General features: G+C 44.6%; 2 protein-coding genes and 1 long non-coding RNA gene across 4 annotated transcripts; 2 read left to right on the top strand and 1 right to left on the bottom strand.

The window, feature by feature from the left end:
- Nucleotides 1-561: 561 nt before the first annotated feature.
- On the bottom strand, nt 562-15,091 carry LOC119024258. Its single transcript, XR_005076429.1, has 4 exons — nt 14,957-15,091; nt 14,177-14,692; nt 1,404-1,684; nt 562-701 (listed from the first exon to the last, which is right to left on the bottom strand). It is a non-coding gene; the product is annotated as an uncharacterized LOC119024258 (long non-coding RNA).
- zgc:172145 (uncharacterized protein LOC559095 homolog) lies at nt 14,942-19,088 on the top strand. Of its 2 annotated transcripts, none has more exons than XM_037106818.1 (3): nt 14,942-15,307; nt 16,223-16,369; nt 17,479-19,088. In XM_037106818.1, the coding sequence occupies exons 1-3, from the start codon at nt 15,101-15,103 to the stop codon at nt 17,767-17,769; spliced, it is 645 nt and encodes a 214-aa protein (XP_036962713.1). In that variant the 5' UTR covers nt 14,942-15,100; the 3' UTR covers nt 17,770-19,088. The 2 variants fall into 2 exon arrangements, with proteins under 2 accessions (XP_036962713.1, XP_036962714.1); XM_037106819.1 differs by having other exon boundaries at nt 14,965-15,271.
- Nucleotides 19,089-19,987: 899 nt separating this feature from the next.
- Nucleotides 19,988-24,475, top strand: myod1 (myogenic differentiation 1). Its single transcript, XM_037106817.1, has 3 exons — nt 19,988-21,493; nt 22,320-22,401; nt 23,004-24,475. The coding sequence occupies exons 1-3, from the start codon at nt 20,903-20,905 to the stop codon at nt 23,222-23,224; spliced, it is 894 nt and encodes a 297-aa protein (XP_036962712.1). The 5' UTR covers nt 19,988-20,902; the 3' UTR covers nt 23,225-24,475.
- Nucleotides 24,476-24,796: the final 321 nt, after the last annotated feature.

Raw genomic sequence — 24,796 nt, forward strand, 5'->3', positions numbered from 1 at the left:
AGCATATCTGGGTGAGTTGAGGCTGTAAGCAGCAGTGTCTCCTGAGCTCATAGTGAATCAGAGCTCTTATGTGTTTCACAGATGGACAGACACCTGTTGTACCCCCCGTCAGCAGGTCAGAGGTCACAGAGAAGCACAAACACTGTATAGATGTATAGATACTCGTCCTTTTCGAGCTCTGGACCAAACTACACTGAATGAACAGTTCATTTTGAGTCAGCCAACTTTGACTCGACAAGATGCAACATCAACAGATTCGTCAGTAATTAAAAAATGCTGCAGTTGTAACAAGCACTTGATAATGGCACAGTCATGTATACACATACGTGCAGACACACATTGTAACTTTACAGGAATGTGAATGTCCATGTTTTGTCAAAGTTGACAAGGCGGTCGGGAGTCAAACCTCTACAGAGAGCGAGACAGTAAAGTTCTGACGTCCTCTGGTTGTTGAGTCGGACTGTTAGATCATGAAGAGGTTCGTAGTCCATGAAGAGATTTATGATATATCATTTATAATTTTTTTTATTAAAAACACCAAATGAAGCATTTGCTAGTAAACACGAATTTAAGCCATTATTTGAATTAACAATCCAAGAACTATTTTGATACATGTATCTTTGAATGCACCCACAAAAAAAAAAAAAAAAACGTGATGCATGGAAATCTGATCCTTTGGACCCTTTAAATGTTCTGAAAAGCTGCAAAAGAAAAAAAAACAATCATAAAGCTTCTAAAATGTGCTGTATTTCTCTGATTAATATCAGTGTTAAGTGAATTTCTGTGAGTCAGACTGTTGGGTGCTGTCAGCTGGGCTCTGGGAAGCTGTGATGGGCTTTAACGTACCGTAGAGTTCTGCAGTTCTGCAGGGATGACCTATTAATGTCGGCTAACCCAGAAGTTTGCACCACCCCAGTCTCCTCAACAAAAAACCTCCTAGAGTCCTGTAAAGATGGACTAGTGGTCCTTCTTCTTCTTTTTCTTCTTTAAAGTTCATGTTTAGCTTCAGTGTCGTATATCATGCAACCTTACTTCAAACAGCTAAAAACTGTTTAAATTGATAAACCAAAATTGTGAGCATATTTCTGGGTTTTAGGACATTCTGCTGCAATATATTCTACAGACATTTATGCCTTTATCTGATGGTAATATTAAAGATATGACTAAAAGAGAAGGAGGGATGTAACAACATCATGGTTAATGGTTAGAAAAAGAGATAAGAGATGAATTAATGATTAAACTGAGCATGAGGTGCAGCCCTGGTCTAGTCTTTCAGCACTGAACTGATGGTTCTGTGGGTTTGTACATGCAGCTAAATCAAACAAGGAGTCCAGATGAGAACAGGTGACTGCAGGAAGTCAGAACAACACAATAAACCATAAATTGTGGACTTAAGTGCTCACATAGAGACCGGAGCTGCACTGTCAGCAGTCCAAACACTGGTGGAGCATCTGGAAACTTCATCCACTTCCACCTCTGACACTGCTTCCACCTCCGCCCCCCTGCAGGGTGGAGGACCTGGAGGGGACAGCAGCCAGCCTGAGGAGCTGAGGGAAGTGTCCGGGGGGGAAACTCCCACGAGGGACAAACGATCCTGCCATGTCACCGAACGGGACGCCGCGACCTGGAAGTCTTGTTTTCTACATCAGACTCAATGTGGTAGACCACTCTCTCCACAGCCGCCCTGGGAACCCAAAACACTGTCAAAGTACGAGGGAGGACGGGAACAACTAGATATACCGCAGAGAAAAACCTCAGTTTGTATTTTATATTGTGATCAGATATAGAATCAGAGAACGTACACAGAACTGTAAGACTTGAATGAAATGTGATCCAGAGGAATAAAATGATGGATCAACAGAGAACATGATTATTAAGTAATTAAAATCAAATTAAACAACAGGACAAGCAGGAGAATCATTTTCCTTCATTTCCATCCTTTTAAAGTGCTTTTATACATCATCCTGTCAAATCTGACCAACTGGTTTGTTGCACTATAAACTTCATATAACACTGATATTTAATATATTTCTGTCTGTGCAGCATGGACGGGCTACGGCTGTGTTTACTGTGCAATACAGTCTTTGTGAACTGGTCCTCGGTGCTGTCATGTCCAGTCAGAAGTGATCATGTTTTTTCTGTGGCTGCAGATTAAATGGTCTCCGTCTTGTCATCAGCTGTCAGCTCTGAGGAGGAAGATCCTCATGGAAATCTGGAGGAACCTGAATCATCGCCGCTCTGCTTCCAGTCCAAACACACCTGAGCGTGCAGCCTGATTCTCCACGCCCACTCAGGTTACCCCCTCTGTGCCCTGCAGCCCGGCCCGGCCCGGCCCGGCCCGGCCCGCGCCCCCACTGAGGTGCAGCGAACATGAGCCTCAGCAGGTTTGATATTAAACCTGATACCGGCTGGTGGCCATAACATCCACTGTTTATATAAAACGACAAGGCTGCGAAATACATCAAGCTTCAACTCAAAGTCCACCTGTTAGCAGAGGGTTCCCTTCATGGTCATGTGATCAGGTTTGGGTCGGTGAAGGTGTTTGGAGGTTGATTCCAGAGAATGTTCAGATTATTATTATACACTAAAACCTCAATATCTGCAAATAAATGGATCCTAAAAAAAAGAAAGAATCTGACGTGGATTTTCTTATTTTCTTTGTTGCTGCTCAGGACGCTTTACCAACTCAACATGTGTCTAACAAATGTCCTTCAGAGGGAGAATTTTACTCTGATGCTCTGAGTCCATGTCAGAGCCTGAACTCTGTTACTGTACTGGAGGAAACAAGTTGGATCAGAACTTCTACTTTTACCAGAGTCTGTTTTTACAGTAACACAGTGTCTGAACTCCTGCTGGAGAGAAAGACGTGTGGACTCCTCTGCTGTAATGTTCAGCTGTCCACATACTTTTGGCCATGAACTCATGCAGCACGAAGCAGTGAAACTACAACAGAGTAACATCTGGATGATTCTGGATTCTTAAAGGGAAAAATATTTCGAAACCTCAGCAGTCGGCCGACTCACAGCTTCTTCTTCTCTGTCATCATTTGGACCCCACACTGCTCTCTCTCTCTCTCTCTCTCTCTCTCTCTCTCTCTCTGTCTCTCTCTCTCTCTCTCTCTCTCTCTCTCTCTCTCTCTCTCTCTCTCTCTCTCTCTCTCTCTCTCTCTCTCTCTCTCTCTCTCTCTCTCTCTCTCTCTCTCTCTCTCTCTCTCCTGGTCCTGGTTGGGTCGGGTCGAGCCGAGGACCCCCCACCCTGCCCTGGCTGAGTGCCGGGCCGCAGAGGGCAGGACGGCGCCTCCGCTACTTAGAGGGCGAGATTCAGTGGGTTCACAGCTTCGTCTGCGAGTGGAAAATGGGATTATATCCTGCGGTTTGTCTAAATCCACTGACCCGGGGAAAAGAAAAGCTCTCACTGCTGTTTTCTGAGGCTGATGTCTGATTAGGAGCCTGAAACACCATTACAGAATATTTGAGGTATTCAGCTGCCGGAGAGCGGAGCGTCGGGCACTGACTGCAGCAGGTGGAGCTTTATGAGGCTGAAAATCAAACATTTTAATGATATAAACATTCAGCGAATCAATGAACTGCAATCTGAACTTGTTGTGACAAAAACACTGAAATGTAAAAGCAGAAAAATATTTCATTTCATCTCCAACAGCATCGCAGTGACGGAATGTAACTGAGTACATTTACTCAGGTACATTGTTGAGGAACTTGTACTTCACTTGACTTGAGTTTCCATGACTGCATCTGAATATTTTTGCAGATAATGGCAGCCCACAGTACCATGTAGTCCGCCTGTCTTGGTCCACATGGGTCCACCTGTTTTAGACGCTCTCCTCCACTGTCTCGTAACAACGTCGTTATTAAAATAAATTGCAAGTGAAGTGAACAGAGTTTCTTTCCTGATACTGTCATATTTTAAGCCATTAGATTCAATAATATTGAGAAAGTCTAGAAGGGCCACACGATTAAATGATCACCGAGCGCTAAACTGGAAGTTAGCAGAAGCTTTTTGCCCTCAAAGCATCAAAAGCAGCTCCATGATAAACACTGTGTCAGGATTAACTGAGGCGTCCTCGGCAGCCTCGCAGAGCTGCCAGCATGACTGACCTTTGACCTTCAAAATAAAAGCAGTCTGGTGCCTCTTATATTGAAATAAACATGTTTACAACCTGTTTATCGTCTTGTTGATGTGTATAAAATGAGACGGAGCACAAGGTGTGCTGCAACCTCACGTATCCTCTGACACTTCCTGTGTGGAGCACCCTGCAGCAGATATCTGCAGCCCCCCCGCTGGGAATCAAACCCTCAACCTCAGCACTCAGAGTGCCTTGCTCTGCTCGTCGAGCTGCACCGGACACTTGATCCCAGTCATATCGGAGGGGTTTAAATGGATTTAAATGAGGGCTCAGGGGAGTGGTGAGGGGGTGAGGAGCGGTGAGGAGGGAGGAGATGAATGGCTGCCGTCAGGGAGCTGCAGAGGAGCATTCTGGGAAGTGGTCGTGCTGAGGCCTTCCTTATGGCGCTCTATGAGAAATGGAGGGAGTGTGACAGGAGCCAAATGGAGCTGACAGCCAACTGCTTTGACTTCCTCTGCCACACACACACACACACACACACACACACACACACACACACACACACACACACACACACACACACACACACACACACACACACACACACACACACACACACACACACTTCCATTTTTTTCTCTCTTCCATAATTTTGTTTTGGAAAAACACAAGCTCGAGTTTCGTCTCTCTGAGAGCCACCAGCGCTCTCCAACTTTCATGTTCCCGTCCCGCCGCGACCCTCCGCTACTTAAAGACCTTTGTTTGGCCACCGCGGGTCCGAGAGCAGGTTTTGGCAGGCAGGCAGGTGCTGATAGGGACAAACTCCATAACGCAGAGTGAACTGTGTGCCAAGAGGCTAATGGCAGCCTGAAAAAAAAGCCCAGAAGAACAGAGTGTGTTTGAGCGTCGGCTCTGGTGGCGCTGCCAGTGGAAAATATCCTCTGGACTCTGTTGTTCTTCAGAAGTGGGATGAGCTCATCTGGGAGGGAAGTTTCCTCTCTGGACAGCAGTCACAGGTTAAAACCAGAACCATGACCCGTCTCTAAGTCTCATCCAGGTCATCTGATGATCTCTGTTCATGAAACACTCCCTGAACAGAATGAGCACTTTATTTCCCAGCATGCACTGCGGCTCTGTTTAGTTTGTATTAAAACATGGAGGAAATCTTACAAACACAGCGAGATGGTTCCCACGTATATCAACAACGTTTGAATGACTGTTTCATCAGATCTTTGCTGAAAACAAGTTCTCTAAACTCCTGCTGCTGCTTTATTTGCTGTTAACAGCAGTTTGTGTTTCCATTTGTGGACCTCGGGATGTAGAATTCTTCATGGTGCACATGCTGAAACCTGATCGCAGTCCGTTCCTGGGGGCCTCCCTCGGCCTCGCCGCTCAGCGTTTATGGCCGGCGTGCTACAGTTACAGCGCCGAGGGCCGAGGCGAGACGGCTCTTTACTGCGGTCCACCTCGGCATTCCTCTGCTTTTGTCACAGCCACGCTGCTGCTGCTGCTGCTCCACGCTGACGGAGGGAACAGAAGAAGAAGAAGAAGAAAGCAGGAAGCTGGAGGATGTCGGGGAGCTGGATCGGACTCGGGTTCAGTTTCCATGACTGAGGAAATTCTTCAGCCGTGTAAAAGATTATAAACAGCTCTGCTGACTCGCACGTCCGGCTCGCTGAGCGCTGCGAGCAACACGACCGCCACGTTTTACATTTTAGACTTTAACGCTGCTGATGTGTCAGAATAAACGTGGCACGGTTCTGAAACCGCAGACATGTTGAACCTTTACGTCTCTGTGGGTTCAGTTTTCAAATTTATGTTGTGACACAATGTGCTGAAGGTCAGTTGGGCTGCTGTCGGCTGTAACACCTCCACCTCCACCTCCACCTCCACCTCCTGATGTGAATCTGATATTCAACGTTTGGTACAAAAGTCAGCTGCTAACATTCAATCATGAAGACTGAGCTGCAAAAATGATGCACTTAATGTTCATTTTGTTGGTGTTACATGAAACCTCAGTGTGATACAGAAGCACAGATGCAGGATTGTTTCTGTGCAGCAGCAGAACCATCGCACAGTGATTCTTCTGTTCTGTTGGACTCGGTCATGATGCAGATCTCTCCCCTGTGAGGAGGAGAGCAGCAGTCTGTGTGAGAGAGATGAGGAGAGATTACTGAGGTGGGAGGAGTCAACGTCGCCTCCTACACACCAAGTCCAGCAGTTGTGGAGCATTCGGACTCCTTCCAGTAGAACTCAGAATCCTGGACCTGCAGTCCGGACCACAACAAGGATCACCACATCGTCACTTTCCAAAAATATTCATGCATGAGCAACCGTACAGTGGTGAAGCACATCTCTTCCAACCGGTCCTGGTCCGAGGACGTATGGAGCGCTCACACTAGTCAACAAACTGGACTTTGGGGGTCAAAGGTTCTTCAGCTCGGTACAGATAGCCTGGTGTTAGTGCGCCACGTCAGTTGAATCAAGCGTAAATCCATATTTTCTGTGTCGCAGCCATCAGCACTGTGGACTCAGGACATCATGTTAGCAGTTAAATGTTCTTGTGCCGTTTCTAACCAGAACCAGAACAGAAGTGGTTTATGAATATGAACCGAACCAGAGCAGAAGCACAACGTCAACTTAAACAAACGTGAAGCTGCAACATTAAGAAAAGTTCAGTTTTAACTTTTAACTAAAACCTATTTTAGCGAATATTTATTCTGGTTGGGTTGTTCTTTACTTCTCAAACACAAAAATCTCATAATTTCTTTCCTGTAGCTTCATTTTCCTGAAGGTAGTTTTCAACAGATTTTAGTTTGTGTCAAATAATAATAATATAAGAACCAAAATCTGGTAGAGAAATGGTAAGATTATAGTTTTGAATGGTGGTGGTCACGTCGACACTCACTCTGGATGGAAACGACCGATGAGAAGACAAAGTGTGAAACAGGAAAACAGTGTGGGAGGTTCAGAGGTTCAGAGGTGTGACGACGAGTCCTGATTGCAGCAATTCAGACGCAGTTTGACAGTTTGACTCCACAGAGGAAACACGGATGTTCACTTCTGACACACTGACGGAGAATCAGAGAGAAACAGTTCAGACGTTTAACACACAGGACCAGAGATCTCTGAGCGGTTTGACGAGCGTGAAACATGACGCGAATCATCAGAACTGTGGATTTATCGTTGATAACTCTTCCTCTACACGTTTCCTTTAACGAAGAAGTGGAAGCTGCTGGTGTGAATCCTCAGAGCTGTTTTCAGAATCACATCAGGACAATCTGCTCTGACCTGAGAACTGAAACAAACTTCTGTCTCTGTTCAGCTGAAATGAGTAAATGCTGTTATTTATGTAGCAAAACATCATCTTATAATGTTTACAACACTGTTTACATGTTAAATGTACAAAAACATCACAAACGTTAATTTACTCAAGTACAGTTCTGAGGTATTTGTACTTTACATGAGTATTTCCACTTTCTGCTATGTACTTTGTACTCCACTACATTTATTCATTTATTTGACAGTTTTACTCAGTAGTTATTTTGCAGATTACATCCTGCATCAGAACTGAAGTTTAAGACTTAAATGAATGTTATCATTAATCAGATAATCTTTACTGGAGTCTGGCCTGTAGTAACTCTTGGTGTGGTGAGTATAAAGACTTCCTCCAGAACTTAATTTAGATGAATCAGGAAACGGTGCTGACACAGTTTGGATGAAACACTTCTGCTAGTTTCTGATGAAGTTTTTTCTTTTATTCTTTCTCTCGTGTGTCATTAGATGAAGACAGAAAAATGCTGAAGAAAATTCTTCTGATTCGAGAAAAGTTTGAAGAATAAAACAACATTTAAAACTGAATAAACTGGAGTGAAATGTCTCTGCAGCCATCGTCTCGGCTGGAGACAAAGATTTTCTGACCACTTCAGGAATGTTTCGTCCGTCTGTCAACGCTCGGCTCATCAAATGGTCCTGTGGAGGCGTTGATGCTCGACAGGTACTTCACCATTTGTACAGAACAAGAATGTAACAAAGTGTGTGGACCACCAGGACGGAGAGGACGGGACACCTCTGAGACATCGTTAGGACGTGACGTCCAGAGGCCGGTCCAGCCTCGACCTCAGCTGCCGGTCCTGTCAGAGCCGCTGGCCGCCTCTCGCTGTGAACCCCCCTCCACCTCCAGAGAGCTCAGCTGGAAGTCTGAGAGGACGCAGAGAATCAAACGTCCAGAGATGAAGGAAAACACCGAGCGGCTGTGATCTCAGCTGAGGTCTGCTGGTGTCCTGCAGGGCCGAGCAGGAGGGGGGACGATCAGTCTGCAGGGACCAGACCAGACCGGACCAGGTGACCAGGCCACCTCTGAAACTGGCTGTAAACTACAAGATCAGTTTGATTTGAATCACGAATCTCAGAGACTTTATCTTTAGACCCGAGACCTTAAAAACAGAGAAGAAGCCTCAGAGAGGGATGCTCTGGGGTGGGTCCAGATTAGACCATCAGCAAAACTATGGACCAATTACAGAACTTTTTATGATGTCATCATTAAGTTGACCACTGGAAAATAAAATGTCTTCATGTGGTCACTCGATCCTTTCAGACGTCAGCTCTGTGCTCGGAGTCAGAGACGTGTTTACTGTGTTACATAGTTTGGAGCAAGACACAAAAAATAGACCGAACAGGTTTTGTAACTTCGTCACTTTTCTCTCAGGGCTGGCTATCTGGCTGAGATGGCAGCCATCTTGTTCGTGTACTGATTAAAAGGAGCAGTCTGTAGTTTTAATGAGCAGAGAAAGAAAATCTTCACTGGCTGATGAAGACGACAAAAAAATGAGGACGGAGGTTAAAGAGCAGACACCACAACAGAACTGCAGGGGAGAGGAAAGAGGCGCATTTGTGATTTCTGGGTGTATATTTATCAGGTATCGCCGTCGGTGAACGTGAGAGTGTGAAGAGCAGCAGCAGTGTGTTGACTCAGACTGTGGAGGCTCCTCAGGACGCCGGGTTAAAGGGTGACGCACCACACTCATGACCACACACACACCCACACGACCACACACACAAACACACACTCTGAAAAGTCAAAAACCCACAAACATCGCTTATCCCAACATTAACTGCAGAACCCACACACCCACACACACACACACACACACACCCACACACACCCACACACACACCCACAGCTGATTTACTTTCACAGTTTCAGTTGTGGTTGTGATACGTCCCTCATATGTATTATGTCCTCTTCAAGCCACCCTTAGATGAATGAGTGGGATCTGAAAGCAAAACCACTTCTCTCTCTTCTCTCTCAGCCAATTGAGTCATCAAAAATTTCTGAACTAACAAGACTTGATTTCAAAAATCGAAAGCAAAAACATAAGATTTGTAAAATCTGTCCTGATTGTTATCATCCTGATCAGAGACGCAGCGTGAGGGGTGAAGGTGGGCTCAGTGTTAAAGAGCTCGTCTTTCAAAGGACGTTTACAGGGAGGACGACAACACACACACACACACACACACACACACACACACACACACACACACACACACACACACACACACACACACACACACACACACACACACACACACACACTCCTTTGCCATCACTGTCACCTCTGAGCTCAGAGACATTGTTTGTCTGATCTCCTCTTTGTTTACATCATGTTATGTTGCTAGCAGCTAACAGGACCAGAGTTCACACTCATACAGATATTTTGAAATAAACAAACATTTTTCTGTACGTGTCGGCGTCTCGTCCTCACGCAGACTGCAGGGGATATCTCTAAAGTGTACTTTTAAAAAGCTCCTGCTGTGTGAACATGTAACACAGAGCACTGAAATCCAGGCTGAGCAGCACCTGACACTTAAACACTTAAAGAAAACTGACTGGATCATCTCTCAGATTTATCAGATCCAGAGCCGGAAACAAATACTGAAACTGGTCCTGAACATTTGATCAGTGTGGAAAACCCCCGAGACCACGACCAGGATGAATCTGACGAGCCACACAAACAGATTTTCCTGATGTGATTCATCGAGGTCGACAGAGACATTGGAGACGTGTTGATGTCTGATCTGTTCTGGCCAGAGAAGTGTGAGTGTAACAGCAGCAGGTTTAATGTTTGCTGATCGTCTCCGCACACGTTATCTGGGTCATCGTCACTATTCCCACAATGTGGAGAAACAGGAGACGTTCATCTGCAGATCAACAACCGGACCGTCAAAAACAACCTGCTCACTGTGTGGTGACCTCATCACTGGATAAACTCACACTCAGTCACTTACTGACACTTTATTATCAGTATTAATATCAATATATCAAGAGCTCTACAGTTCTCATTATGTGCTTCCACCAGCGGATCATTTTTGGACACCTGAAGTCATTTCCTGTCATTTTTGTGGCTTCCAAAACTGTTTCACAGGAAGTCGGAACTCTGTGATCGCTGCGACCAAAACAGGTATTCAAAGACAAACCACGATGTTTTCTAACCTGAACCAGGTGCTTTTTGTCATCTTAACCTGAGCAGAGGAGAAGCTCAGCGTTGTGACGAGACAGGAACAAGACAAGTATCTGTGGTTTTGCAGAAACGCACCAAGCTGACAATTATTAGAGTCTGTGTGATCGATTCAGTGGATCAGAAACTTGAGTAGTTTAAAGTTTCGGATCTGAGTTGTTGTTCCCCGACAGCAGAAGTGAAGTGAAGCAGTAAACGTAGTGCTGGTGATCCTCGTGGTTAAACTGACGGTGGTGGACATGATTCACCGGAGTTTCTGAATATTAAAACCTCAAGATGGACTTTCCTCCATCCCGGTGGTCTGATGGCCCACAGACACTAAACGCCTCACCCATGTAAAGAATGTGTTTCTGTAAATAGTCTGCTGTTCTTCAGCTCATCGTCCTCCGAGCGTCATCATTCATCATTGTTTAATTTCTGCCACATAACACCGCAGCATCCATTTACCCCGCATCCCTCTCCAGACCACACCGCGCTATATTTGTCTCTTTAATGAGGAAGTAGGCATTCCAGAGGCTTTCTGGGTAATCGCAGCGTCTGGCACAAAAGGCATCCGAGGGGTCTCACCGGGCCAAACCCGGATTTACTTTCCTCCCATTTCAGAGGGCAACAACACGCTTCAAACGGCCCAGTTTGTTCGCCCGATGCATTTTACAACAGAAACGCGACCTGATGCTCATGAAAGCAGGAGCGGTGCTGTGACGGGGTTATGGTCCCCGTAACGAGGCAGACTCTGGTGTCGGGTACCGGCAGTGAAACGAGGCACCTCTGCAGGCTCGAGTGTCTCTCGCTCTGATCAGTAATTGTATTTACCTTGTCTCTGTCTTCCCTCCATTAAGGGCGGTAATGAGGCGAGTTGTGAGCTGAGGACTTCGCCGCTGATGACGAACTCGAGGATTCTTAATAGACAGCTGCTGGTGCGGCGTAAAGAGAGGTCCTGCTGATCTGTTTGACAGCTGTGACCCGCCGCAGGCCGGGCCAACGCCGGCCCTGCTCGGTGGTCAGGTCACACCTCAGGAATGAGACGTAAAGCAGGTTTTAATCCAGCAGGGTGACATGTCCATCTTGGTTTGAGGTTAGAAACATTATATAAGACAGAAAGCGTCAAGGAAAATACGGAAACAGCACTTAACTTCTGCTGCGAGCTGTCTCTCAATCAAAACAAGAAGCAGAGGCAGCGTGGCATCATGGGAGACGAGGTAAAGTTTTAAAGTTTTATCGCCCGACCTCCTCCCTCGCTCTGTGAAGCGTCAACTGATGTTTCCCTGAAAGTTAAAGACGACCAGATGACACATAATGAAACAGCTAACGGAGTCATAACTGCTTCAGCACAGCCGGTCCTGAGCGACCCAGTCACCGACAAAGACTGTCAGCTCCCAGAGAACAGTCGAACCACGACGCATCAGCCGCCAAGAAGATGGACGGTAGTTTGACCGATAGTCAGTAAATAGATCCGCTTACTGAGCTAAGCAGCTAACGTTACATTTAGCACCAGCTTGCAATTATTTTAGTAACTTTTTTTTAGTAATTTTAGTGACAAAGCGTATCTGTCAAACAGGAAACTTGATCAATCGTCTAGGTACTAGATTAGATCTGAAAGGTATCAGCAGGAGGGACAACCAGAAGACCACTGCATGAAGTCATGAAGTTGTGTTTCTGTGCAGTAATCTGTGAGGTCTGACTGTAGGAACACAAACATCTGGACACGTTGTTCTTTTCATCCTGGGCAGCAGCATAAAATCAAGAAAATGTTTCTTAGACGAGAAATTAGCGTACGATCCCCGAGTGCAGGATGATTCTCCAGGAAGTTACAAACTCTAAAAAACCTTCAAAACAGCTTATCTGCCATTGTTGGGCCTGATACTGGTGTACAGGTGAGATATGGAGCGAAACGTACGTGATAAAATCATCAGTTTTGACTTCACAGGGACGTTAACGAAGCTGATCTGTTGTCTGGTGCTGCGGCAGCAGAACTACAGACTCATGACGTGATGTTTTATGTCAGCTGTGACACCGAGCCACATCTTTCTGTTGACTCATTGTTATAAAGACGTTACAGTAAAGGGGAATTTTGGTATCAAGTACTTCAGATCATAATCATCATCTGACAACAAGATGATGTGTATGAAGACATGAAGCCTGCAGCAGCGACGCGTTTATAAACCGGCTCAGGTGAAGAGAGACAGGAATTCAAAACGAGCGACGGCGTTCCTGAGTGGCGGTCGGAGCCGAGAACCCGGCGTCGGTTCCTGCCTGTGGAAGAAGCTGCAGCTGAGAGTCAGACGTGTAGCTGCTGGTCATTCTGGTAACGACATTATCAAATTATTTTCTTTTCTCTTCACTCTAATAATTTGTGTTGACCGAGGTGTTCGTACCGCTGACGGCAGTTTCACATGACGACTTGTGTGTCCAGTTTATTCACTCTTTAAGAATATTTTGTTTATTCTGGCTCTAAATCTGAGCGTCAAAGCTTTTATTGTCCCATTAAATCTGGATTCAAGCTAACTTTTAAGCTACTGACCGTCACATCAGCCTCAGCTGTAATTTGTGTTTAGTGCTTATTAGCAAACGTTAGCATGCCAGCACGTGGACATTTGTCAGTTTTCCAGTCAATCACAGCCTCTTGTACCGGCGCCAAACCCACAATCTCTGTGAGGATGAAGTCACGCTCCTGTAAAACATCATCTAGTTTCATGTTAAAGTGCTCACAGAACTACATCGTCTGTCTCAACACCAGCACGAAGCGACTCGACACAAAAAAGGTCCTGAAAAAGACGAAAATCACAGTAAACTGTTGGTGAAAGGTTCTGATATACACGTCATCACGAGCGAGTCGGTTGGCCGTGTCGTCTTTATAGTCTTTGTTTTCATTAGTTTTATGACAAACCTGATGAAAAAATGATCTTTTAAACTGACAAACATCGTCTGATTCATGACACAGTTCAGACAGGATCAATAAATTATTATCTGACTTCAGCTCTCTGAGTCATGAAGCTCCGTTTGTTCATCTGAACTGCACAAACACAACAAACCTCACAACTGTCTGCAGTAAATCTGCTGCTGAGTTAATCCGGAGTGTGTGTGTGTGTGTGTGTGTGTGTGTGTGTGTGTGTGTGTGTGTGTGTGTGTGTGTGTGTGTAAAGTAATCTGCCACCAGTGCAGGACAATGCAGTCGTTGTAGTGCTGGTGGTTTACAGCAGGCAGCAGGTGTGAAGGCCGACACCTCTGCTGTCAGTCTGCACGTTCTGGGTCCATTAAGTGTGTGTGTGTGTGTGTGTGTGTGTGTGTGTGTGTGTGTGTGTGTGTGTGTGTGTCCAGCCTGTCTCTTTATTAACTATTTATGTTGTTGTGTAGATAAACCTGACTGGACTTCACATCTCTGTGTTTGTTGTGATTAACTTCATCTGCTCCACGTGCAGAACAGTTAATAATTGATGTTAAATAGTTTGTAACTCGTGTTCTCTGACCTGAAGAAAGTATTTACAGCCCATCAGAACCAAACGACACCCTGACTCTGGGTCATGATACACACCATCAGAATTATTCTTTACAGTAAAGGAGTCGGGCCTCTTACCAGCCTGTGTAGAGCCTCAGTCTGGACTGAGTCGGGCCTCATCTGCTGTGCAGCGTCACCTGGCTGGAGCTGGTCCTCCTCCTGCAGTGGGTCTCTAATCTGTTACACTGGAAGGTCCGGTCCAGGTGATCACTGAGGTGTCTGTGGTTCGGGGGGGCGGGTCAAGGGTGCAGGTCTTGTTGACCTCCGGGCTGAGAGCCGGGCTTTCTTCCCTCCAGGACCAGCTGACCCCCCGCGGAGCAGCCAGCCCCTGCCGTCACTCATGATGCTGCGAACAGGAGGAGAACCAGGAGGTCGACTCTGAACCCGGATCCAGAGGAGAGACTGATGACGGTCAGCTGATCAGTGACCCGATGATCTGGATCACAATATGGGGCAGAAAGATGAGATGAACTGGGGCGAAGCCTCCCTGGTTCTACTGGTTCTACTGGCTCAGCTGGTCAGACGTCATCGGGTCATCCAGTATTTCATTTTCTTTACAATCCTCCAGTTACTGGTTACTCTGCAGATTACACACTGCAGCAGAGCCAATCAGAACCATGATCCGATTAGTCCAACAGATACAGAACATTCAACTAAATATCAGTTACTTTAAAAGCATTATTCATATACAATATATCCTGTAAATGTAACTTTTACTCGTACTTCTGACAAAATATTTCTCAGGTAATAAAATAATCACAGTAATTAATCGATAAATCGATAGAGGCTGATCTGACACCGACATCTCCGTTATGTAACTCTCGGTGCTTCAGGCTGCAGCTCGGAGCTCACACGCACCGGATGAACTTGGGCAGCTGACCGGGAAACAGTTGATCCCTGCGGGCTAAATTTATCCTCCCGTCGACGGTCCCGGTCCGCTGGAGGAGGACGAGCCGGTTGTTGTTATCAGGCAGTCGAGATTATCTCCCGACCGGCGGTGTCATGGCTGCTGAGCCCGCAGAGAAGAGGTTAAAGACCGGCCTGCCGCTGTGCGCAGCGCACCGGAGCTCCGCGGGCAGCCGCGCCAGGCACAACCTGCAGGCCGCCGTGGAGGAGGCGCTGTGCGGGGTGAGCAGCCTGCTGTGGGACGGAGCGTACCGGCTGCAGGCTCTGGTAAGACAGCAGGGAGGAGAGGAACCAGTTACTGAGGTACCGAGCACAGAGCTGAGGAACTTCTGCATCACAGCTCAGAGACAAGTGCTCTTACTCCAGCACACCTGCCTGTCCAGCTTTACTCACATATCACTATATACACATATGCTGTTGTTGTTTTTTACTACTGATTACTAATAACTAGTAACTAAAGCTAACAACTAAATGTAATGGAGTAAAAGTATAATGTAGCAGAAACTGGAAATAATCTAGTAAAGTTTTCCTTTACAGAGCTGCTCTCCATCTACACCTCAGAGACAAACACTGTGTTATTACATCTGTCTGACAGATTTATTTCTAATTACTCTCCAGGTTACAGTTGTTTATAACCAGTGAAGGAACTTTACTGAGTACATTTACTGCAGGGTGGAAGTAACTCAATACATCTACACAAATGACTGCATTTAAGTGACTATTTTAACACCAGTGATTTTACTGGTAATCTTATAACAGAGTAATATATCAGTAATGTGTTTGTACTCATACTCGATGTTCAGCTGTGTGTGTTGCACATCACTTCTCACCTCAGAGACAAATACTTCTACTCCATTACATTTATCTGGCAGCTCCGGTAACTAATAACTCTCCAGGTTTAAATGGTTGATAAATGATAAAATGTAACTCAGTACATTTACTCAAACACTGTTGGTACATTTAGGAGGCAAATCTTTGTACTTTTACTGCACTAGATTCATTTGACAGTTTAGTTACCAGAAACTTTGCAGATTACATGAGCGACTGATCTGATGAGCAGTGAGACAGATAATCAGAGTACACAATGTTTAATTTACTTCTACATGTACTTTTGATACTTTAATACATTTATTACCAAAAATAAAGTTACTCTTGGTACTCAGACGCTCAGTTACACACTCTCGACAAGGTGTTTTGTCTTTGTTGCGTTTCCTGCAGTCCAGCGTGTTCGAGCGTGACGACGTCGCTCTGCCCCGCGTCGCCTCCTTCTTCCACCAGGAGGCGCTGAAGCAGCAGCAGGAGGCCGAGGCCATGTTGGGCTACCTGGCTGAGCGAGGAGGCAACTACTGCGGCAAGGACGTCCAGGTGAGACCTGCCCGCAGTTTGATGCTTTATGTCATCTTTTTATTTCTAAGTATTCTGTTTGTACAGTTTGAGGTTTTACTTCACTACATTTGGAGGTCAGAGGTCAGGATGTGTTGCCCAGAGGCACTTCAGCAGGCCGGAGGGGGGTTTGTTTGTGTCGTCAGGGGTCCTGATGATTCTGAAACTGGATTTATGTTCTGAACTTTATCTGTGAGCAGCTTCAGTCCGTTCTCAGTTTACCTCACGTTCCTCCAGAACCAGGATTTATTTCTCCTGCTGTGCTGTCAGAGCAGGAGTCTCAGTCTCTCTCCACTTCTACTTCTTTTTTTTTTTTCAAATTGCGGAGATAATTTTGGAATGAAGCTCTTCATTTTGGGCCAGGCGTCAGTGACAGGACGAGAGGAGGAGGTGGTGTTGGTGGTGTTGGTGGTGGTGTGGGGGGGTTGAGATACCAGGAGGCCGGAGAAGAAGGGAGGGAGGTGAAGCCCCTGGAGATCTGCCCCCGGCTCTGGCCTAAAGCCGGTCAGGGTGTACATTTCCCCCCCTGAGTTCCGGAAAATTGGCGAGATTAATGCTGCGGCAGAGGGACGGTGGTGCTGATGGCGTTTCCAGATGGCTGAGGGCATTGGCGGTGGTGGCGTTGGCGCGTCGCAGCGTGGCCTCCGACCGCCGGCCCGGGTTTATGAGTCGTGTAAAATCGTTTCAGGGCTGAGGCCCGGGTCCAGTCAGCAGCAGTTTGGGACACCTCGTTATCCGTCTCTCAAGTGCCGTGAACGTCAACAACACAACGCCTCAGAGTCCAGTCCGCTCTGCTCGGCTAGATGTTTGTTTGCTTGTAGAAGGACTTTTATTCTGAAAGAACTTAAAACGGACTTTGATATTTAAACGATGAAGCTGTTAAAGACACAATATGTAACATTTTTAATGTTAAGATGTCTAAAAACGATGTTCAGACCAGAGAAATCAACAAGTTTATTCAAGCTAACATTTCATTTAGTCAAGACAGTTGGAGCGTGAGGACGGAAGTCTGAACTGTCGGGTCGGGTCGAGGGTCGATGCCGAGGTTCTGAGAAAAGCCTCTGATGATGGTTGTAATCTCTGGATTTCAGAAGCCGGGCTGCGAGGCGGTCTGTGCGGTGATACCGGCTCTGGAGCTGCTGCTGCTCCAGCTCAGGGAGGAGGCGGACGTCCTGGTTGAGCTGAGCCAGCTGGCTCGGAACCACGGAGACCCGCACACCGCCAGCGTTGTGAAGAGCCACTTCCTGACGCCGCGGGTGGATCGCCTCAAACTGCTGGGAGACCTGCTCACCAACGCCCGCCGGCTGGGCTGCACCAGCGACCAGACGGGCGGGTTCGGAGAGTACATCCTGAATGAGCTGCAGGAGGAGCTGACCGGCTGAAGGTCCGAGAGAAGTTCTGATTCATCCCACGTGAGAAATGATACCACGGAGAACTAAAGTTGAATCTCCAAAGGACTTTGGATTAAATATTAGCATCATCGCTCTGCTTCCAGCACAGATATGTTCGGATAATATGTAGCCTAGCTTAGCATACAGACACAGAGAGGCAAACTGCTAGCTTAGCGCCACCAGAAGAGATAAACGAACCGTCCAGCAGCACCAACGACGTTTAAATTAATATTTACATCACGTGACAGACAATCCAGGCTGGTGTGAGCCTAGCTTAGCACAAAGACTGCTAGCTTAGCTCTATTACAAGAGAAAACACACCTTTAAAACGACTCCAAAGCTGATTTACACTGTTGCAAGCTCACTTTTATATATTTCAATTTCAATATCTGCCTAGAAGAACACTTTAAGCTAACGTACATGTCACAACCCGTTCATGTCATGTGAAAACACACTTGTTGTATGAGAGTTTGTTAGCTTTTGTATTCACTATTTAAAGGAATTATCAGTTAAGGAGATTTAGCCAAGCTTAGCACAACGGTAAGGCTACAATCAAAACAGTTAGCTGTTAGCTGGTCGGCTAGCTGTGACCCGTACGTGCCGCTCTTGTTGTAGTTCACAGATTTCTGACTGTGGTTTATTTCTTTTGTTCTTAATTAGTGAATAATTAAAGTGGAGAAACAAGAAGGAAAATGTAGTGATTTAGTCATCATGAAATGAGAAACAGAAAAATAAATTAAACTGATTCAGGGAAGGGAAGGACGTCGTACGACCCGAGCTGAGCTCAGTACAATCATGATCTTAACCAGATGTTTTTGTTGGTAAACCTCAAAAACATCAAAACTTAATGTGAATTTGTTTTTGACATTAAAATTATATTTTCCTTCTTTTTTTTTTGGGAGGAATTTAATCAAGTTTTTCTACAAAATGAAAACTATGAATCTTTTACCAAATGAACATGAAGCTGATCTTTAAGACACTTTAAAGACGTGTTTGTGTTTGTATTTGTGTCGTGATTTGTATTGTTTATTCACCATGTGTTTGGTTTTTTGTGACCTGTCGTGTTCCGACCGAGTTCTGCTGTGAATTGAGGCGTTCAATAGCGTCAGGAAGTTTGTGTGTTTGCAGAAGTTCACTGCTGATGTTTGTGTTTGTTGTGCACTTTGTAATAAAATTAGAAAAGTAAAATGACGATTGAAAACATTTGTAACCTGCAGCTGGTTTCTGATACATGAGCGTGATCGTTGTTTTTCATGTCGTGTCGGCAGGAAACACTGAAAGTTGTTCAGACATCTTTTGTTAATAAAGTTTTAAAAACAAGTTCTGCAGAAATCTTTTTTTTCCTGCCTCAGTTTAAAGGTCCAGTTAGTAAGAAACCAACTCTGACCCGACCTGTAATCTCAAACATCGGTGTAGGACGACTTAAACATTAATATTTAAAAGAAAAAATCATAACTTATAAATCAAAATCACTGAATTTAAAGGACCATTCTACAGTTTCTGACCATTCAAATCAGATGAATTTACATCCAGTTTAGAAAAGTCAAACGAATCTTTACGAGCAGCGAAACTCATCACCGGCTGGTGCTCGGTTGTTGCCGGGGGTTACCTCCTGTATTAACACACCTGTCAATCACTTTGGGAGCGCTGGTGATAATCCGCTGAGTGGAGGGTTCGAATATTTCCTCATCCGCTGAGCAACTCCTCAACCATCTGTCACGTCTGACTGGCAGAGGATGATGGGTAGTTAAATCACAGCGTGATCACAACAGAGTGTGTGTGTGTGTGTGTGTGTGTGTGTGTGTGTGTGTGTGTGTGTGTGTGTGTGTGTGTGTGCGCCCTCCGGCTGCAGCTCAGCTGTACTGCAGCGGTGTGTGTGGCTGCTGTGTGAGGAGGAGGAGGATGAATCTTCATCTATAAATAAACTGACATGTAAGTTGATTTAACACGTTCCGTCGTGTTTTACACTCTTTAAAATTAAATATGAGCGCGTGTGATGAGAACAAATGTTAATTATAAATATTTGTGGTTTCAGTTATGACATCATCAGGAGGTCAAAGGTCAGAAAACTGTCTTTTATTTATTGATTTTGCACAAATTTAGATTTTATTATCTAGCTGATGAAATAAAACAGAAATTAAACCCGATATAATAATAATGATAATAATAATAATAATAATAATAATAATAATTCACTCCACTGTAAAATAATTGACAAAGAACTTCAGACATTGTACATAAAAGTTCTGGCTTCGTGTTTCGGGTCATTTAAGTCTGATTTAAAGGAGCAGTCTGCAGTTTTCTTAATGAAATGAACAGAAACAAACAAACTGACCTTAAAAGGACAAAAACACAGTTTATACTGTTCTACTCTGTTTACATGTGGCGGACCCTGCCACCTCTCTAGCTTCAAACAGTGTTCTGGGAACTGATTTTCAGAAAGCAGTGTGTTTATTACCTCATTAATATTCAGATAAAATGACTTTCACCTCGTTTAAATCTTCGTTCTGATAACTTGATGTCGTCCGTCTGATTCAGTTTCATCGATTATTTCTCGTTTTTTAAATATTTGTTTCCTGATAATTTCGCCTCAAAGATACTTTTTTAATTTTCCTCCTTTTCTTTTCTCTTCTTGTTCAGTTTGATCAAAAAGCCACATTTCATATCAAGTTAACTCTGAATTACATCCAAGAGTCCCAGTAAACAAGTTATGAAGAACAGGAGAACATAGATCGATAGATCGATCGATCGATCGATAGATAGACGAGTGTCTGAGTGGGTCTGATACTGGTCCTGGTCCACGCTGGTCCTGGTCCCCCGCTGAGCTGCTCTGACTCTTTGGGGTAATTGTACACTAATTACCGTGAAGTTGTAAACCCCTCCTGCTGCCAGCTGATTGGTCGGCCCTCAGCGGACCTCATCACCCTGACCCCGCCCCCCCGCGGGTGTCCCAGGTATAAGAGGCTCCAGGTCAGCGGCTGAGGGGACAGAACAGTTTGTGACAGGACTCTACATTCCCCCCAAAACCAGACCCGCCGCTCCTCCTCTCTGCTCCTCCGCTCTGCTCCTCCTCGCTGCTCCGCTGGATTTGTTTCTTCTTCTGTGGTGTGTGTGGGGCTGAATCATGGAGCTGTCGGATATCTCTTTCCCCATCCCCGCCGCGGATGATTTCTACGATGACCCCTGCTTCAACACCAGCGACATGCACTTCTTCGAGGACCTGGACCCGCGGCTGGTCCATGTGGGCCTCCTGAAGCCGGACGACTCCTCCTCTTCAGTTTCTCCCTCCCCCTCCTCCTCCGCATCCTCCTCCCCGTCATCCCTGCTGCACCTCCATCACCACGCAGAAGGGGAGGACGACGAGCACGTCCGCGCCCCCAGCGGGCACCACCAGGCGGGCCGCTGCCTGCTCTGGGCCTGCAAGGCCTGCAAGAGGAAGACCACCAACGCGGACCGGAGGAAGGCGGCCACGCTGCGGGAGCGCCGGCGGCTCAGCAAAGTCAACGACGCCTTCGAGACCCTGAAGCGCTGCACGTCGGCCAACCCCAACCAGCGGCTGCCCAAGGTGGAGATCCTGCGCAACGCCATCAGCTACATCGAGTCTCTGCAGGCGCTGCTGCGCGGCGGCCAGGACGACGGCTACTACCCGGTGCTGGAGCACTACAGCGGGGACTCAGACGCCTCCAGCCCCCGGTCCAACTGCTCCGACGGCATGGTGAGTTCAGGGACCGACAGGTGTCGGAGTGGGTCCGTGGAGACGGATCATGGAGAGGTTCTCCTGCGCGTCTTTACGCACAGACGAGCCGCGAGTTTCACCTTCAAACTTTGGTTTCGTTTGATTAACAACTTTTTTTTCCATATATTTAATTTTATCCTATTAATGTTCAACATTAATTTAATTATGTTAAAACAGGTTGAACAACGAAATGCACGCCGTCTCATCTGCGTCACGCTCTGTCATCTCTCGTTTAACTGCGATTATTATTTTCATTATTAACAAATTTCACGCGTCATTTTAGCTTCAGTTCTTGTTTCAAAGATTATTTCATCCTTTTATTTTCACTGGTTTGTGTCTCAACAGTTTAAAATACAGAATATCATTAATTCAGAATGTTTCGTTTTCAAATTTAGTCGCTTAAAAACATGAAACTGAAACATCGATAGAAACATTTTGATTTTAACGAAACTAATTTAATGTGATTTCTTGTTGAGACACAAGAAACGTTTCCGGTTGTATTTAAACATTTAATATAAAAAAAAAGAAAGAAAAACATGATAAATAATTCTGTCTCATCAATTTAAACCACCGTCAGCAGTTTTAATTTAATTTGTTTTAATTTAATATAAATAATGATCCGCATTTTTCTTCACTTCTAAATTATTTTATCTCGTTTTCTTTTTAAAATTCATCCTCCGGCTGAAACATTTGGGCCTCATGTTTCCTCAAACAATAATAATAATAATAATAATAATAATAATAATAATAATAATGATAATGACGTCAGTGCTTCAGGATGTTTAACGTGTCTTTCTCTCTCCAGACGGACTTTAACGGACCGAGCTGTCAGTCCAACAGAAGAGGAAGTTACGACAGCAGCTCTTATTTCTCTGAGACTCCAAACGGTGAGAAACGACTTTAAATAATATAAAACATTTAATCCAGCAGCCAACAGGCGACTGATGAAGATAATAAATGACTTTACTCGCCTCTGATCGTAAAACAAATAAAACGAGCCATAAAAACAGATTCAACAGCTCAATGAGGCCAATAAAACTATAAAGTTAAATGTTTCCTTCAGCAAACGAACAGTTTGAAGTTTAAGAGGCTGAAAATATTATTTTCATGTTGGATGATGTGAGCTGCAGTTCAGCCTGCAGGGAAATGTTTAATATATATTTTACACTTTTACTGACACATCTCAGTTTTGTTCTGTTCACAGTGAATTCAGTTGTTTTATGCAAAAATCTAACAAATTATTAAAAACTTGACAGGATGTAAAATAACTCCTGAAAACAGTTAAATTTCATTCTGAGTGAAAACAGGAAAATAATCTTGGAAACTTTCAGCTGATTAAAATTAAACTGAACTGAAAATATAAAATCTCTGCTGGATGAAGATTTAACTCCGAGTGTTTGTTTCCATCTCCACTTATTAACTCAGCATCATTTTGTTGTTTGATGTTAAAATATGAAATATAAACTTGATGTTTGTGGTTTTGTTCCAGGCGGTCTGAAGAGCGAGCGCAGCTCAGTGGTCTCCAGTCTGGACTGTCTGTCCAGCATCGTGGAACGGATCTCCACCGACACCAGCAGCCTGCTGCCGGCCGCCGACGGCCCCGGGTCCCCGACCACACCCCCGACCGGCGAGGCCGCGGCCCCGGGGCCCGTCCAGATCCCCTCGCCGACCGCCAGCCAGGACCCCAACCTGATCTATCAAGTCCTATAGACCCTCAGACCCGGGACTTACTGACAACACAGATCCACACACTCAAGCTGAAAATATATGGAAGCTCATTCCTGACAGAAAAGATGATGATGATGATGATGATGATGATGATGATGATGATGATGATAATAATAATAATAATAATAATAATAATAATAATGTAAATGATCTCACCTGCTGGTCTTTACCTGAGCTCTCATCAGCATCACAGCCTTCATTGGTGGAGAGTTTCATGTTTTATAGATTTTATAGTTATTGAAACTCTTTGTGCTGAAGACTGAAACACAGTCCAACACTCCGGAACCAGAATCCAGACCGTCGACCTGGTTCAGACCTTTACAAACTATTAACGCTTTCATTCAGTCTTAATTCAACAGCTGTAAAATAATAAAAGGAATCAAGAGATTAAAATCCTCGATTACAGATTAATATTTTTCCTGAAGACATTTTGGGAAATTGAAGAAACAGGAAATACAAAACTAAAAAAAAAAATCAAACACTGGTTTTATAATGTTGCTGCAGGAATGAGCTTCTGTATTCGACCCCAGATTCCTGTTTCTGCTGTCAGGCATGAAGAAGTACGTTTTAGATTTAGATGAAACCACTTGAATGCTGGGAAATGTAGTTTCTGCCAAGTTCTTTTTTTTTTTTTTTTTTTTTACTGATGAATAGAGATCAGTTCACTTCTCGCTGTATTTTTTTTTTTTAAGTTAAGTTTTTCTTTAAGTTATGAAAAGATATTTTTAAAAAGGCTCAGCCGAGTCGTTCAGATGGAGTTTCTCTCCCTTAGTATTTAGTCTATCTGATGAAGGACGGAGGCCAAACAACAACAACAACAACAACAAAGAAAAGAAAAGAAAAAGAGAAAACATCATTTACATTCCTCCATGTTCGTCCATCTGAAGTCCTGAAGAGATCCGGCTGTCCCGTTCCCTCAGGAAGGAAAAAACAAAGACCTGCAAATGATCCTGTGATATTTTTAAAGATGCCAACGATAGAAACCGAACTCGTCCGCAGACACAAACACTTCCCTGCAGCGGAGGACCATTCTTTCTGTTTTCTGTACATATTATGTAAATAAGAGGCGATTTTGTTCCAACTGAAAAGTATTAATTATGTATTTAATGTTTCCGTCTGTATGTTGCTTTTTTGTTTGTTGTGAAAAAATGTTAAACTTTATATTTATACATCTGAAAACTGAGTGACAGTCTAACGACTAAATAAATGAACCTGCTTATTTATACGAACAAACCGACGAGAGTCTCATTTTTAATTTTCATTTTAACTTTCATGATATTTTTACACTGCAGGAGGATTTTTATTTATTCATTTTAATTCAGGGTAAAAAACAAAAACAAACACATTTTTGATAATGCACATAAAGAACTCAACATCTGATTCACAACATTAACAAGATAATAACACAATTTTAATTCATCATTAAATAAATAATCTGTTCTCAGAGGAAAATAAGGTTTGAAGCTAGAAAGGTGGCGGGGTCCGCCACATATAAAGTAAAACAGTATAAACTGTGTTTTTGTCCTTTGAGTTCAGTTTGTTTCTTCAGTCAGT

The sequence above is a fragment of the Acanthopagrus latus genome, chromosome 8 (genome assembly GCF_904848185.1).
Source record: "Acanthopagrus latus isolate v.2019 chromosome 8, fAcaLat1.1, whole genome shotgun sequence".
Classification (NCBI taxonomy): Eukaryota; Metazoa; Chordata; class Actinopteri; order Spariformes; family Sparidae; genus Acanthopagrus; species Acanthopagrus latus.